Raw genomic sequence first — 18,163 nt, forward strand, 5'->3', positions numbered from 1 at the left:
TTGAGACATATGAGTGCTTTGTGTATTTTGGATTTTAACCCGTTATCGGATATATGGTTTGCAAATATCTTCTCCCAATTGTTAGGTTGTCTTTTCGTTTTGTTGACGGTTTCCTTTGCTGTGCAGAAGCTTTTTAGTTTGATGAAGTCCCATTTGTTTATTTTTTCTTTTGTTTCCCTTGCCTGGTCAGACATGGTACTTGAAAATATGCTGCTAAGACTGATGTCGAAGAGCGTGCTGCCTATGTTTTCTTCTAGAAGTTTCATGGTTTCAGGTCTTACATTCAAGTCTTTAATCCATTTTGAGTTGATTTTTGTGCATGGTGTAAGATAACGGTCTACCTCATTCTTTTGCATGTGGCTGCCCAGTTTTCCCAACACCATTTATTGAAGAGACTTTCCTTTCTCCATTGTACGTTCTTGGCTCCCTCGTTGGAAATTAGCTGTCCATACATATGTGGGTTTATTTCTGGGCTCTCGATTCTGTTCCATTGATCTGTGTGTCTCTTTTTGTGCCAGAACCATGCTGTTTTGGTTACTATAGCTTTGTAGTGTATTTTGAAATCAGGGAGTGTGATACCTCCAACTTTGTTCTTTTTTCTCAGGAATCCTTTGGCTATTTGGGGTCTTTTGTTGTTCCATATAAATTTTAGGATTCTTTGTTCCATTTCTGTGAAAAATGTTGGAACTTTGATAGGGATTGCGTTGAATCTGTAGATTGCTTTAAGAAGTATGGACATTCTGGGGCTGGCCCCGTGGCCGAGTGGTTAAGTTCGCGCGCTCTGCTGCAGGCGGCCCAGTGTTTCGTCGGTTCGAATCCTGGGCGCGGACATGGCACTGCTCGTCAGACCACGCTGAGGCAGCATCCCACATGCCACAACTAGAGGAACCCACAACGAAGAATACACAACTATGTACCGGGGGGCTTTGGGGAGAAAAAGGAAAAAATAAAATCTTTAAAAAAAAAAAAAAAAAGAAGTATGGACATTCTAACGATGTTAATTCTTCCAATCCAAGAGCATGGAATATCTTTCCATTTCTTTGTATCTTCTTCAGTTTCTTTGGACAATGTTTTATAGTTTTCTGTGTACAGATCTTTGACCTTTTGGTTAAGTTTATTCCTAGGTATTTTATTCCTTTTGTTGCAATTGTAAATGGGATCGTATTCTTGATTTCTCTTTCAGCTACTTCATTGTTAGTGTAGAGAAACACAACTGATTTTTGTATGTTGGTTTTGTATCCTGCAACTTGACCGTTTTCATTTATTATTTCTAAAAGTTTTTTAGTGGATTCTTAAGGGTTTTCTATATATAAAATCATAAATGTGGGTTTTGTGTGCACTGGGAACCAAAAAACTCACGTGACTTGCTCTATTGTGCTATTTGCTTTATTATGGTGGTCTGGAACCAAGCCCGCAATATCTTTGAGGTATGTCTGTATTTGTAAATTTTGTCTTCAGGAGTGAAAAATCTTATCTAAGACTTAAGTAAAGGAAGACTTCAAAGTCATAACTTACTAATTTAAAAGGTTTATTATTTTAGATTAGGGCTGCTAAGCTTACTTTTGCGTTTTCTGTTAAAGGGACAACTCCTAAAGCAAATGAATAATGAAAACAGATAGCAAATAAAAGTGTCACGTGGCTAAGACATTGAGCCTGTAAAGCGTCTTAGACGGCTTTGTTCCGGGACCAATGATGCAACAGTGTAGGCAAAGTCGGAGACTCCCACACTGATGTTTGACAGGCTGTTTACAAATGAGTCTAACCCGGTCTTCAAACAAACCTCATTCAGACCATGCCGTTTAGCATAGTTCCCAAGAAATGTATGTGCAGTGGATTTTCTGTTATAAGATGTTGTTATTCTTAATTCTTTGTGATTCTGCACATCTAATTTACGTTAGTGATTGATTTTCATTACAATGAATTATAAGTTTTTTAATTGCCTTCTGAAAACAGGAAAGATTACCTAATCTTCAGAATAAGGAATATCTGTTGAGCACTACTGCTCCAGATTCTTTGCTGTCTGTCACCAATACATTGATACAGCCATGCTCGTGGCCACCTCATACTTTTGTTATTACTAATTCTATTTTGCCAAGAGTACACTGCGGCCTAGAGATATCCTAAAATTTTATAAAGTTCTTCAGCTAGTAAATGGTGGCATTGGGATTTGAACTTGCTTTTGAGGGGTTTAAAAATCCTTTTGTTGTACCATTAAACCACTCTTTTTCTATTATGGTTTTAGTTTACATATTCATATTTTATAATTTTTTGAAATCGGTAGTAAAGATATGGCTTATACTTAACTCTGGCAAGGGAAACTACCTTACCAAATTTGTCAATTAACTTTACTAGAAAATACTTTAAAATTTGACTTATTTAAAAAATATAATATAGACTTTTCATTCATTCTTATAGGCCTTTCCCATAATTACTGTGGGGAAAAGGACAACCTTTTCTTAATTTTTATTGAGATTATAATAGTTTACAACCCTGTGAAATTTCAGTTGTACATTATTGTTTGTCAGTCATGTTGTAGGTGAACCCCTTCACCCTTTGTGCCCACCCCCTACCCCCCCTTTCTTCTGCTAACCACTAATCTGTTCTCTTTGTCTACGTGTTTAACTTCCACATATGAGTGGAGTCATACAGAGATTGTCCTTCTCCATCTGGCTTATTTCACTTAACATAATACCCTCAAGGAAAAAAGAACAATCTTAGTGTATTGTTCACTGATATTTCTTGTTCACTGATACGCACAGACCTACAGATACAGATGTCCCCCATTCCTGTAGAGAATGTTCTAAGCTTTTCTTGGTAATGTTATTTTACAGAAGGAGAACTTGAGGCAGAGTGGTTGCAAGATGTGGGTTTATCAACCCTGATCTCCGGTGATGAAGAGGAGGATGGGAAAGCCTTGCTCTCTACACTGACCCGAACCCAAGCAGCTGCAGTGAAAAAGAGATATAATACTTACACTCAGACCATGAGAAAAAAGAACAAGCAATCTGTCAGGGATGTCAGAGACATCTTTGGAGTCAGCGAATCTCCTGTGAGTAATGAACATGGCTCCCAAGGTTTCATTTGATTGTGGGGGAGGGGGAGGGGATGTGGCAGTAACGTCAGCAAAGGCTGGTTACCCTCTAGGTTTTAGAGAAAACTAAAGCAGACAGCTCAGTGTGCAATTTTACAAATATGACACTTAAGTGATCCTTCCTTATCTCCCATATGGCAATCTCCCTCAACACTAAATTTATTCCCTTCTTTGTTGTAGCTGGAGAATAACATCTTTGGTATTGGAGCAAGTCTTTGTGGATAGGGTCCGCAGAGCCTTTACTTAAGTGTAAGTGCTGAACGGAACTGTGGACAGGCAAAGGAGTCCCGGAGGAGTGGGCCGTAGTATTATAAGCAAGTCCGGATGGTTTGTTCTAAATGTGGTGGAGGGAGAGTGGGTAGGGTAGTCTTTATGTTCAAATAAATTAAAATGGTAAAAAGTGAGAGATCCCAGCATTAATTAAGTGGGCAAGAGAATGACTCAAAAACCATAAGAGAAGGATCACATGTTTTCTGAGAAATGGCTGGTTGAAATTCCAGCTTACCCTTCGCAGCTCCTTGACCACAATTTTGCTTCTGAGGTTATTACTCATGTTCTCCTGTTTCTGTTTGTTTAACTGCTAGCTCTGCCTTACAACTCATTCATTCGTTCATTCATTGCATCATTGCAATAATCGCATCATTGATGCAACAAATGCTTACTGGATGCATTCTCTGTGCAAGGTCCTATATTAGGCTTTACGTGGATAAGCTTCCTGGAACTTTGGGCGTCATTACTATACAGAAAAAAGGAAATGATATTCTGCTGCAGTTACGGATAAAGTTGCCTGGGACAAGTTAGTTAATCACTCTGATTTAGGTTTCTCATCTCTTTAATTGTAATGTCAACAATGACGCAAATGGAAACTTCAAGGATATTAGCTAGCAAGCATGGTTGAAGACAGTCTCCAGTTTGAGTTTCTTTCGGTTGCCTGTAAGTCATATCTTCTCTTAGACATATTAATGACATTGGCCATAGCTGTATTCATACTTCTGCCTTTCATTAATTTTTAATAATTTAACAGTCACACTGTTGGTTTTTGAAAGCCTCGCCTTTCCTCAGCGCCCCTTTGTTTTGGCGACCCGTGCTGGTTTCTTGGCTGCAGTGGCCTCTCGGCGCTCTGAGGGTGTAAATTAACCCTGAAATCCCAAGGCGCTCTTCTTGGCCTTGGCCTCTCTGCTTCCTTCAGGGTCATCTGTTTATTTTTGCCTTCCTTATTTTTGACATCATTACGTTGCTGTTGTTTAATTGATTTTGATCCTTGGGTGTTGATTCATATTTGTTAATGGAGGACTAGATTGAGTGATTGATTGATTAGTATAGGTAATGGCTATATATTTCCTACGCAGTTATGTACACCTGTTTTCTCCCAAAAACTCTCTTGAATAGGAGTCTGGGCCTGTGTGAGTGGTGAAGTGTGCCAGTGTCAACTGTTACACTTCACTTTGACAAATAATATGGCATCAATGCCAAAGGAACAAGAGTCCTGAAGAATTGTAATTTATTTCCTTTTCAGGCAAATGTAACTTCCCTTTTTATACTCCTGTCCATGCCCTTTTAGAGGCCTCAGTGAAGTACAATTCAACTTTCTTTCTGTCCAGGACCGCCACACCCATCCTAGGACAGCCACTCCCACCCAAGGCAGGTGTTACTCTGCCACCAAGAGGACACTTGGGTTTTATGCTGGAATCACAGTTAGCTGCTGCCTGCTGTTCAGTATTAGAGGGAGGAAAGGTCTCCTGGCCTCTTTGTTCAGAAAAACATTCTTCAATTACTCTGGTCATTGTCTTCTTACTTGGGAGATGTCTTCCTGCTTTTTATTTTCATTCCGGTTGTGTGCTTTTTCTGGATCAGCATTTACCTTCCACACATTTTTCTCTTGTACATTTTTTCATGCTGAGGTTTTCCTCTACCTTTATCAAACCATTCTTGCTTGCTTTTTGTCTTCCAGGGACATCCAACAATTTCTGTTCTGCTAATGGAAATGTCTAGTGGTTTCTAGATCTACTCTATGAAAAAGGTATTTCTGTTGACACTTGTGTGATTTGCAGAGGCAGGAGAAGGCGTTTGTGCACTTTGCTCTCTTGATCCAGTTTCCTTGTGCTAATTGTTCAAGAGCATTTGTTCCTTTCCAAAAAGTGGGTTTTTTTTTCCTTATTATAGTAATGCAGAATGTTTTGGAAACTTAGAAAATATGGACAAGCAAGGTGGAAAATGACTATTTCTATGGGCCCAAATAAAATTTTATGATTTCATTAAATATACCATAAACTTAATTTTCAATGGAGTTCTTACCATAAAGGAATAGAATATTTAACCCTTGTTTTAGTAGAGCCATTATATGACTAAATATCAGAAACAAATCCACCTCTGGATACGTAACAAACTCTACAGTCCTGTTCCTCATGAACGGAATTCCAGTGTTTCAGTAGTCAGGAGATATGAATCAAATATTCCTTTCAGTAACGCATTTAACTGAGCAAAATAGTCAATCTAATTTATTTCCAATTTCATAATTGATAAACACTTAGTTAAAGGTGGGACTGATTTATAATTGACTGTATAAGTATAGTCATACGGTCTGTTTTAAAAAACATGATTATATCGCTTATGTGTACATTTGACTGCATGGAATAGAGAACCCAAGAAATCACGAGTTATACAAATGTAGATTTGTTTTTCTCTCTTTAAGAAGAAGTTGAAGATAGGTATTCCTTTTCCATAGCATAGATCCAGCTTCTATTTTCTCTTTCATAAGTGGCCTTCATTCCTTTGCCCAAGTTTTTTGGGCTATTCTATGCACCATATCCATGTTACTGGCAGTTCTTGAAACTTGTACCCACTGACTCTGTCCCTCTGACCTTACTTTCCTGGAAATGTTACTTGGTAGAATTCCACACTTATTGTCCAGACTGTTATATGATCCTCCTTAGCTGCAAGGAAGCTTGGGAAATTGATATTTATTTTTTTTAAGTTGGGCAAAAAAGTTCTTGAAAAACAAATCAAGATCCTGTTAAGGAAGACAAGCCCCTGAGTTTGAGGTCGGCGGTTGGCAGTGTCTTTCGCAGAGAGCAGTACTCTCATGGCGCCCAGCAAGTATTGGCTGAGAAGTGGCTCAGTGCCACGAGCAGTGCACAGGCAGTCACATCTACATATGTCTCCACAAAGACGTACGAGTGTCCTCATATCATGCACAACACATAACTGAATGCGCAATGACCTTTGGGAGAATATGCCTGAATAAAAATGCACTTTCATTTTTCTCAATAGCCAGATGATTTTTCTCGTACCCCAACTCCTCTTTTGGATGCAACCCTGGATGAAGAAGGGATGTCAGCAGTTCCCTCCAGAAATGGTCAACTGGTGAATAGAGCAAGGGGAATTGAGATTAAAGAAGTTGGAAAAAGAAATTATTTGAAGACAGTCAGGAAAACTTGGAAAAAAATGCCTAGTTACCTTGTAACAGTGAAGAAAAAGGAGACTGCTAACCTCAGGAATGAATAATTAAATAGTTACATTCACAGATAACCACATGGCCTCCCTGGACCCACAATAACAAAAACAACCACAGCTGTAGCTACAGCCCCAGCCAGAAATCAAAATGCGGGGAAGGTTGTCAGTTAAACTTTTGTTCTCTTTGCTGAGCGCGTAATGGAAAACTTTTCGTTACTATCCATGTAGCTTTCAATATTAATTTAATTCTCACCAAGGGAAATATTTTGACATTTCACTTATTTTCTAAATGTAAATATCTTGTGGGGAGAAGTGCCACAGCATCTTCGATTTGTAGCAGTAAGTGGGGGAAAGTGTACTGTCTAGCCCAGGAGGTAAACACATTGCATCAGAGTCCACCTTGCCGTTTTAGTACAGACTTTCAAAGACTGCTAATCTGAGTGCTTAAGTGCCAATGAAGCTATCTCAGTAGAAGGCTTTATTTGTGTGAGATGAACCCACGCCACGATCTGTACCATTTGGCGTGAGCCTGGGTGTGCCCTGAGCAGGAGGCGTGCAGGGTGCCGTGTGCTGACGTCCGCATGCATCCACGTGCACTCCCAGCAGCAGAACGTTCGCCAAGAGGGCTTTCCTGTTTCCCTTCAGTGTGTTTCCTTCTCTTTAGCTCTCCTTTTCCTTCCTAGTAGAGGAAGAGGGATTCTTTCCTGTTCTAAGAACAATCGCTGTGCCGTCCTGGATCTGATGGAGAAGATGATGATGTTTAGTTTCTATACAGTTTATTTTCATCTTACGTATATTTTACCTGGATCTTAGAATTGTCCTAACACAGGCCAGCCCATGATCCCTTCCAAAATTCTGCTTGAGAGTTTGGATGTGGTCAGTTTGTGTTCTGGCTGTGCCTCTGCTGCCTGAGGGTAGGTCAAGGTCTGGAGGTGGAGTGTGGTCTGCTGGGGCTGTGAGCAATGCTGTTTTGCAGATTCTCTCTCTAATTTTTTTTCTAATTTCATTATATTCTTCCTAGGAGCGCTAACTCCGCCTGGTCGGAGGTCTTGCGTTTTCTGTTGAGTTGGCCGCAGGTGTCCTCAGGGTTTAGGTTGTTCTCTCAGGCGGGGCGTCCTATGTACCTTGTGTCCAGCCAAGACGCTGGACCTGAGGGCTTCCTTCCTCACTGCCTGCGGTGTTTCCCTTCACAGCAGCTGCTACGTCGCCCCGCAGCCGGAGAAGGGGCACGTCAGTGTTTTCAAATGATGGATTTTCATGAGCCTTTTACCCCCTGACCCTACCTGACTCACCTTCTCTTCACCCTGTAGGTGAGGGGGGGATTCCCACCCCTGGGCTAAAGGGATGGCTCAGCACACGACCCCTGACACCAGACGGATAAGATTGGCAGTGATTTATTAGTCACGTATTCTCGTGGCCTGGGAGGGAGGACACCACACATCCCACAGAGCCACATCTGGGATGCACTTGGAAACACAGTGAGCAACCAGGGACTGTGGGAGGCAGGCTTTGTAGTATCAAGAGGGTGAGGGGCCAGCCCAGTGGCGCAGCGGTTAAGTTCATTAAGTTCGCACGTTCTGCTTCTCGGCGGCCCGGGGTTCGCCAGTTTGGGTCCCGGGTCGGACATGGCACTGCTTGGCACACCATGCTGTGGTACGCATCCCACATATAAAATAGAGGAAGATGGGCATGGATGTTAGCTCAGGGCCAGGCTTCCTCAGCAAAAAGAGGACAACTGGCAGCAGTTAGCTCAGGGCAAATCTTCCTCAAAAAAGAAAAAAGAGGGTGAGGTGCCCCTTGGTTGCCATGGGAGGATGTGATCGGCTTGTTTAAATAATTCCACAGGCTGGCAGGGAACCCACTACTCAGGGATAAGTGAGGACTGTCTGGTCCCGTAGATGAGGAGCATTGTCTGGCTTTGGGACCTTCACTGAGGGAGCAGAGTGGGAGAGGAACTTGTGGGGAGAGTGCTTATGGCTCTCCCCATTTTACCAGATCTCAGGGCAGCACGATAGTGCGCCTTGTTTTAGGCCTTCTGCCACACTGAGACTCCTACACCTCGCCATGGCCTCTCCTGATTGGTCTAGGCATCTTTTGTTTCTTTTCTCTTTTATCAAGATCCCTTTTATTTCAACTGTTTGAAAGTCTTATCACCTTTTAAAGGTTAATCAAGGGGCAGGTGTGGTCCCAAACCGGAGAGCAAACCTCTTACCGAGATGGAGGAGAACATGTAAGTTTCACTCCAGCCACACCCTCAACTGCTCCACAGTTCATAGAATGAGAGAGCAAGGACTGTTCTCTCACAGGAGGCGGAGGAGGGCCAGCAGAATAGAATGACTGCGGAGAATAGTAAAAGCATTAATTTGCATAATCACATATGTTGCGAAATGTTACACCTTCTTAGCAGACCGCACCCTTTATCCTTTGAGCAATTCTCGCAACAAATAGCTCTGCATACTACATTTTCATATCCAAAAAGCTTAAATCCTAAATTGGTGAGTGTCAAAATGCTAGGCCCTAAATCACTTTCTTTCAGCAATTTGTAAGTATTAATCTATGTGCTTTTTCATATAGCGTTAATTTTGAGAAGTCCGATGCCTCTCTAAATCTTATTCCTTTATTTATATCCTGCTCTCATTTTTATATCTCTGGAAGCTTTTTAGTTTTATCTTTATTGTTGGAGGCCTGAACTGTCATCAGGATATGAAATCTTTTTTTTATCATGAACCGCACTCAGCTTTTTGTTTCTGAAAAGTGTTCCTTTCCTTTCAGTTCTGAACATCGTCTTCCCATTATTTCTTTATTTCATTATCTCCATTTAACTCACATATCTCTTAACTTGTCTCGTATTTTCCATGTCTTTTTTCTGTTTGTTCTGCATGCTAGTAGATTTTTTTACATCATTTTGTAGAGCCTGATTCCAATTTTTGTCGTGAGTAGTTATAATTTAGCCCATATTGATTTTTCAGTTGAGTGGTCCTACTGTTAATTCCTCATAACCCCTGCTCTTCCACTCATCTCCCCTTTATTGTTAGAGTTAGTCTGGATTTGCTGTTGCAAGAGCCTCTCATCGAGCCATGCTATGGTGGCGTCCCGCATACGAAATAGGGGAAGATTAACACAGATGTTAGCTCAGGGCCAGCCTTCCTCTCACACACACACACAAATGCACTTTCTCTAATTCTGAGTGATTGGGAGTGGTGTGTGCTCTCAGTCCTCCATCCTAACCTGTTTTCTTGTACTACCTCTTTAGCATTGTTTCCGCTTCAAAATAGATGTGTGTGTTTTGTATTAATATAATACATACACTTGTAGGAAAAGTGCTAGGAAATATGGAAAAGGGAGATGAAAGATAGTTTCTAAGATCACATGTAAAAGTTTATTTCATTAATATCTCGTATGTTTAATTTTGCAAAAAGTTGCTTCAATCATAAAATAGAATTTTGTATCTTATTTTGGGGAATGCCATTGTATCACAAATGCTGCTAAAAGTCTTCGAACATATGCATGAGGCCTGCAGTGCAGTCCGTCATGATCAGAATAGTCTCCAAATACACTTCCTGCATCGTGAAAATCCAAGCTTTTCCACTGTTCAGTGAATGGGAATGAACTACTTGGTTCAGCCATATATGCTCATGAGATAATCAATCTATTGTATATCCAATGTTATAATTGAAAAAAACTGACTATTCTTGCTATTGATTTATAAATCATTGCAAAATACACTCATAAAGCCTTATTTTAAGTAATGTAGTTTTACCGCTCAACTACATGACTTAGACAATTTGAGCATTATTTTCCTTACAACATAAGGAGTCTGAGGCTGGTATGACTGGCATGCCTCCCATGGCTCTACTAACTTCATGTTTCCCTCCAGCTTCACTCAGCATACAGGCTAATATTTAATGCTTATAGGATGTCTGGGCATCAAAGGCATCATGTTCATATTCTAGAAGAAGTGTCGACCGGCTGATTCCATCCACTTTAACAAGAAAACATTAGCCTGTCTGGATGCTCTGCCAAATAGAATTCCGCTTGTGTCTCCTTGGATGTGACCATTACGCGATCACACTTAGTCTTTTTAGTTAGACACACAGCATATTGGAGCAAAATCATAAGTTTATTCATAAGTTAAAGAGGAAAAGAAAAGTGGGTTTTGGCAGGCATTTAGCAGTGTCTGTTTCTGAGACCAATTTCTATTATAGTGCACGCCATTTATGAGGATCAATAATATAATTGTGGACAAATTGGTGGGTCCTATGACCATTTCACAGGTAGTCATTAACTCTGTATGTCTCCACAGGACTGTACATTTATACAGATTCTAAGTAAGGCATAACTGAATCGACAATCATGCTGGGAAAGATATGCCTCCATAAAGATGACTTTCATTTCTCTCGTTAGCCAGGGGATCCCTGTGACAACTGTTCTTCTCAGTTGGATGGCACTCAGGAGGAAAAAGAGCCACCAGGAGTTACCAAAACAAGTGGTTCCTTGGTAAGTTACGGCAGGAGAACTGGGGAAGGGCTGAAAGAAAGAGCCATTTCTTCAAGACAGTCATGCACAGCATCAAAACAGTGCCACATAATTAAGATGGCTGGACAGCCACAGCTGTCAACAGATATATCTGCCTCTCATTGATTTGTAGGAAAACATTTAGCAGTAAATGAACCCAAGCTTAATAGTTAAATCCACAAATAACTGCGCGCTCTATAAAAACAGATACACACCCACAAAACCAATGATTGTAGGCATAACTTTTTGACAGATTTTAGTTCCTTTACATTTTTTCTTTTATTTAAAAAAATTCTCATAAGAGCGTTAGTTCCACGGAGTCACAGGTCTGTGCGTTGGAGCCGTAGGAGTCCTCAGGTTGTCTACAGTTTCCCCAGTGTAGGTGAACCCTGGGCAGCTTGCCTCTGAGCATCCTTTTAACCCTAGGTGTCCAGTGCCCCGCCCCTCCCATCCCCTGCCTTTCCGCAGAGCCACTGTCCCCACTCACCCAGAGGAGGGCAAAGTCTGGCGAGCCTGAGGACAGAGCTCCCAGCAACTTGCTTTATTTGTGGTTAGCCCAGAGCCTTTCTTCACATTGTTTCTGCTTGTACTCCTGTCTGAAGCCATCTTTTTCTCTCCTTTGGTGGAGCTTAGGTTAATCTATTTTCCCTTTTGTTTTTCTATCCTCATAGTCCCTCTCCTAACTTCTTCCCAGATAGAACAAAGCAAAATGGTACATTCCAATAGGTTCTCTCCCTTTTGCTGAGATGCTGTTGGGGAGAGACTTAGTTTGAAGGGGTACATATTGAACCCAGATGTGGTTACTCACACCTTCAGTCATTTTCCCTGGTACTTTGGAGGAGATAGAAGTAGTTATTTCCAAAATTTTCTCCATTTACTTTCTTCCTTGGTGCTGTTGTAATGGAGAGTGAGGTGGATTTTAGAAAAGAACCCACATTGTTCCTGGAATATCTCTGTCTGTCCACCACTTACGTGAATGCTGCTGGGATTCTTTTTTCCAAAACTTTAGTTATGTTTTGTTGACTCTACTAGGTTTTAGGAGAGAGAGGTTTGATCATGTGACTTAACTCTCCCATTTTATCCAAGAATAGAATCCCTGTTGTTTAAAATATATATATAAGGGCCTGGCTCCATGGAGTAGTGGTTAAGTTCATGCCCTCTGCTTTGTTGGCCTGGGTTCACTGGTCCGGATCCCAGGTGTGGACCTACACCACTCATCAGCCATTCTGTGGTGGCAACCCACATACAAAATAGAGGAAGATTGGCACAGATGTTACCTCAGGGCAAATCTTCCTCAGCAAAAAAATATATAAATATATATATTTATATATAAAGTAAACTCATTTTTTTGATATTAAAAATTATCTACAATATGCTCCCTGCTGGTATTTCCAACCCTTAGTTCCCTTAACTTCACACAAATCCTCTATCTTTGAAAACAAATCAACTTTCTCTTTTAAGATCATACCCTGAGTTTTCCAGTGGTAAAATTTTGTTTGGTCTTTTCTCATCTTTTAAAATGGGCTAAAGACTTGAAAAGACACTTCACCAAAGAAGATTATTGATGGCAAATAATCTCATGAAAGCTGCTCAGTATCATTAACGATCATGGAAAGGCAAATAAAGCCATAATGAGATCTCTTCCTACCCTGTAGAATGACTAAAATTAAAAAGACTGACCATATCAACTGGTGCCACGGATGTGGAGCAACTGGAACTCTCATAGAGTGCTGATGGGAATGTAAAATCATCCATCTACTTTGGAAAATAATTTGGTAGCTTCTTAAAAAGTTAAGCATATACCTACCATAGACCCAGCCATTCTACTCATAGATAATATATATTCACACAAAGACTTATCCATAAGTGTTTATAGCATAATAGCCCCAAACTGGAAGCAACTCAGTTTTATCTACAGGTAAATGGATGAACAAATTGTGGTATATTCCTACAATGAAATATTGCTCAACAATAAAAAGCAATGAATTTTCGCCATACACAACATAGATGGATCTCAGAATAATTGTGTCATGTAAAAGAAGCCAGACAAAGATTCAATTTATATGATATTATAGGAAATGTAAACTAACCTATAGGGGAGAAAAGAAGATTAGGGATTACTTGGGGACCTGGAGGTGGGCAAGGAGGGATGACAAAGTGACATGAGGACACTTTCAGGGGTGCTGGATTTGTTCATTGTCTTGACTGTGGTGATGGTTTCAAAGATCACTATGTTCGTCAAAACTCATCAGATTGTATACTTTATACTTTTTAAGTATGTGCAGTTAATTGTATGTCACTTATACCACAATAAATCTTTAAAAAAGAGTCCATATAATGTTTTATGATTTTATTAATATTCAATGTGTTTATTTTGCAATAAGCTGCTTACAATAAAGGAATAGTCTATTCGTGTATTACATGTGGTTGACCCTTGACTAAATCACTAATGCCACTAAATTCAGGCGTTTACAGAAGGCTTGCAACCCAATGTACAATCATCACAAACCTATTCTACAAATCACATCTTGTGTAGATAAGAGAGGACATTTTCCTTATGTGCGGTCAACATAAATGAATGTCATGTGAGATGTTAGTTTATTCAAGAGACAAAGCAGTTGATCTAGTTTATTTCCAGTGTCTGAAGTGAAAATCAAATAGCTACACTTGCTATTGATTCATAATTCACTGAAAAATACTATCATACCATCTGTTAAAAATTATCAGTTACATCTGTGTTTGCTTCATAGAAAAGAAAATCTAAGGAACCTTGATTTAAACAAGTAGGAGTTTGTTTTCATCACAAAACAAGTAACGAATGGTGGGTAAACGAAGACTGGTGCAGCTGTGATAGAATGCAATGCCAATCTTAGCACGGACTTCTTTCCTTTCGTGCTGCCACCCAGGCATGCAAGTTTAATCCTTATACTTACAGGATGGTTAGCAAACTCCTGATACCGTGTTGATCTTCCTCCTTGTGCCAACCTACTGTCCTTAACAGCACACCTTAGCTTTCCTGGAAAACCTGCACAGTAGAATTTTTCTTCCTATCCACTGACCGAATGTTGCACTCTTTTACGACATTATTTGTTTTTCTTTTCTTATTTTGGTTGCCTGAATCTCATTCCTTTATAAATAATCTTTTTTTGGTTATCTTCTCTGCAACTTTTGTGAATTTTTGAATTTTGAATTTAGTGCTGGAGTTCTGAACTTTCACAAGGATCTGCCCTTTATTTCACTCACCTTTGCCACTGCTTCATTTTCTGGACTTTGTCTTCTGTTGTGTCTTAAATTATTTTTTCTCCCCATCTTCTGTGTCCCCACTCTTCTAGAACATATATAGATGGTGGTTGCTTTGCTTGAACTGAATTTCAATATCCCTCCATTTTCTCTCATATTAGTCTGTTTGCTTTGATTTCTTCAACTTTGTGTCCCAGATTAGTAATCTTTTTCTTGGTCATGATTGCATTGTTTTTTAGCTTATCTCACTCTTTTTGTGAATTTCAGCATTTCCTTATTTCCCAGGAACGTTTTTCTCTCTGATTTACACATTATGTTAGCTGTACGTTCTTGATTCATAGAAGCAATAGCCCCTTAAATCACTCTGAAGATAAGAACTATTTTTAAAGAATCAAATTATTATTTGTTTTTAATGGCGGTTTAATTTAGAAACAATAAAAGTATGTATTTTAGATGTATAATTCAGTTAGTTTTAATGAATGTTTTCAGCCATATAACCATAGTCAGTCAAAATAGAGAACATTTCCATCACCGCGGAAATTTCTCTCCGGCCTTTCCAGTCAGCTGTCCTTGACTCCTGCAGAGCAAGCCTGCTGTGATTTCTCACCACTGCGGGCGGCTTTGCCTTTCCTATGAGTGGAATTACATATATAATATGCACTTTTGTATCCGTTTTTTTTTTCACTCAATAATAATTTTTAGATTCATCCACTTTTCACCAGTGTTAAAAGTTTGGTCCTTCTATTACTAATGATAATCCACTGCATATATACACTACTATTGGTAAATACATTCACCTTAATGGTGGATATTTGGATTGTTTCCAGTTTTGAGCTATTATGAATAATGCAGCCATGAACATTCATATAGTATAAATGATGTGTATGTTCACTTCTCTTGGGTAAAGATGCAACATAATTCAGATTGTTGGCAAAACACAGCCACCCACAACCCCACACTCATAGCTCTTAAACTCAGCTGGAAATAATAGGTAAATAAAAAATAACTAAATTCTATCTTTAAAAAAAAGTTTCTACAGGCAGAAACAACAACAACAAAACTTGGTTTTTTATGTGTAACCTAAGTGGAGATATTGTAACTAAAGCTTGGTGCGTATGAGTGAGCTCATACAGTAAAATGGCAGACTATCACATAAATATTTTTTTCAATATTTTCAGCATCAACTGAGATATAAATGTTTAGTTTTGTCAGTTATGTTGCATTGCAGTTATACGTAAACATCTTGTGTGGAGAATGTAAGCTTTTGTAGTGTGTAGCAATAAGTGATGCAAACAGTGACGTGTCTGCCCGAGTGTGAGTACCATCGGGTCAGGACGTGCACACCTCCCTTTGGGTGGCAGCAAGTGTCCTTGGGCTGTAGGTTTTGCCTCCAGTGCATGGAGAACTTCTGACCAAGACTATGGATCCTGGGTGTTTTTTCCTGTCCAGCTTCCTAGTCCTCCCCCTACACCCTGTCTGTCAGAATGCTGTCACAGCAGGAGGCTGAGATGACCCACCAAAGAGTCCATCCAAGGTAACGCAGGGTGGAAAATGCTCCGGAAGGCAGAAGATATCAGCACACTTGTAGGTGGAAGTGCAGCTTTCTGGGCCCCTGAAGTTCTCTGCTGAGTCATGGTATAGGACTTTATTAGTACAGGAAATTCTGTATATTTCTTCTGTAATTGAGTAGATCGATTTTCCCCAAAGGCCAAAATTGTTGATTGTGTGTTGTGAGTGAGTGGGGTGTGCTTATCTTAAAGGTGCACAGAGGGGGCAAGTAGACTAGTAAACACTCTCTGCAAATGCAAAACCAACGAAGGAGATGAAGAACTCAAATGTATTACTTCTGGGCAAAGCTGATTTCATTTTTCAGTCTCGTGTCTTTTGTTGTGACCTCCTGAGTTCCCTCTCTCTTAGACTCCTACGTTCACACTAGGAGCCCCCACCCACCCACCCACCAAGGCAGTTAGTTCATTTTATTTAGACTGTATGTCTTGGGTTTTTCCTAGGGTTGTATTTCAGAGCTGTCTACATACGTAAGGGGGGTAGGTCTATTTTGTAAGCATTTCTTAATTATTTGCCTGTAGTTTTTCCTAGTCTTTGTACATTCTATGTTATTTGTTTTTCTATTCCCTCCCTAGACATTTCTTTTAAAATTTTCTTTTAAATTCTGCTTTTAGGTAGAGCTTTTCATTTTACCAAACCGCTTCCTTTTGCTTGTCATCTAAAGATTTCTACCAGTTGATCTGCTACAGAATTCTTCAGTGGTTTCCAATGCTGTTAAAAATCGGTTCCTTTAAAAGATAGATGTTTTCTGCCATTTTTAGTGATTTGGGCTGGGAGAGGAGGTAGGCAATTATCAGTTCACCATCTTCACTTAAATTTCTTGTACTGGTTCTTGTGTTTTATTCGTTTCTTTTAAAAAAAGTTCCTTGTTCATTTTATAAAGTAATGCACACTATCTACAGAAAATTTAGAAAATATGCTCAAGCAAGATGAATGACAGTTTTTTAAAAGATAAAACAGTGTATGTTTTCATAACTATCAACTATATTCAATTTTGTAATAAGGTTCCTTCAGTGACGGAAGGAACATTTGTTACTTAAATTTCAGAGAAACCGTTGTACACTAAAGCAAAAACTCTGAGTTCCAGCTTTATAAAGGCAAAAAGCTTGGTGCTATTGCTACTGAATTCTATTCACTGCAAAAGATAGATAGTTTTAGAGTCTGTTAAAAAAATAAGATTAGACGAGTTAAGTTTGTGTTTCGCTGTGTGAAATGGAAAAGTCGGAGTCGTTCTGCTTCACATGGAGAAGCTTAACAGACATGGGCCAAGTCTGACAGGGCTGCCACGTGATGCCCCTTAGCATGGATCCAGCCACGTTTGATCATCTGTCTCTGCCATGCTTTCCTGTGGCCACGATCATCCTGATTCGTCCGAGATGTCTGGATTGCCTAGAATTGCCAGGCGTCGTCTGTGGTGCTATCATGAGTACATATCAGCTGACCTTGTTCTTTTTGGTCAGGAAAGCCTTTGCTTTTCTGGAAGCACTCTTGATAAAATTGCCCTTACACATCCTTGGCCACACTTGTTGTATGATCACTCTTAGCTGCAAAAACCCTGGAAATCAAGTTCTTTGGTTTAACATCGAACTCCCTGAAACAAAACGAAGATATCGTTAAGGAAAATGGAGTGTGTGGCAGGCAATCGAGGCATCTGTGAGAGGACCTGGCATTTAGGTGGCTCACAGTAATGATCCCTGAGGGGCTGGATGCAATGGTCCATGCCCAGGCAGTCATAACTTTGTAGATCACCACGTGTCTCTAACTATGTACACATAGTAGAATACACCAACACGTTAGAAAGTATTTGCCTGAATAAGAATGGTGCTTTCGTTTCTCCATTTAGCCAGATGATGCTTCTCTCAACAGTACTACCCTGTCAGTTGGGTCCCAGGATGAAGAAGGGAGCTTTGCAGTTCCCAGAAGTGGCTCCATGGTAAGTCATCGCATGCCAAGACAACTGCATGTTAGGGCAAAAGTGCAAGTTGAAGGCAAGAATAAGCAATTTCTTCAAAACAGCTAGGAAAAACTTGAACTAAGATTGCAGGGAAACCACAGCTACCAATAGGCCTCCCAACCTTGTAACAATTAGGAAGAAGGAGAGGAGTGAATAGATCTCAGTTTAAAAGAGGACTCCATAAATTGATACCACTGTGGCCAGAGACCAAAGGTTGTTCTCTACGTGTATCAAGTATGAAGGAATTTGTTAACTTGGGTCCCATTGGCTGAGTTCACACAGATGAGCTGGCCTAACTCTGCTATCTTAACCCAGAGTCCTTTTACCAGCAGGATCCATGAACA

General features: G+C 40.0%; 1 protein-coding gene across 6 annotated transcripts in view; it reads left to right on the forward strand.

The window, feature by feature from the left end:
* Nucleotides 1-18,163, forward strand: part of ARHGAP28 (Rho GTPase activating protein 28) — a 186,283-nt gene that overhangs the window by 109,925 nt on the left and 58,195 nt on the right. For 4 of the 6 annotated variants that reach the window (XM_070629464.1, XM_070629463.1, XM_070629460.1 and 1 more), the window contains exons 3-5: nucleotides 2,832-3,049; nucleotides 10,949-11,041; nucleotides 17,709-17,798. In XM_070629464.1, coding sequence (XP_070485565.1) covers nucleotides 2,832-3,049; nucleotides 10,949-11,041; nucleotides 17,709-17,798 — 401 coding nt within the window. The remainder of the gene's footprint in view (nucleotides 1-2,831; nucleotides 3,050-10,948; nucleotides 11,042-17,708; nucleotides 17,799-18,163) is intronic. The other 2 variants (XM_070629462.1, XM_070629461.1) reach the window with 1 other exon arrangement.

This window comes from Equus przewalskii, chromosome 7 (genome assembly GCF_037783145.1).
Source record: "Equus przewalskii isolate Varuska chromosome 7, EquPr2, whole genome shotgun sequence".
NCBI lineage: Eukaryota > Metazoa > Chordata > Mammalia > Perissodactyla > Equidae > Equus > Equus przewalskii.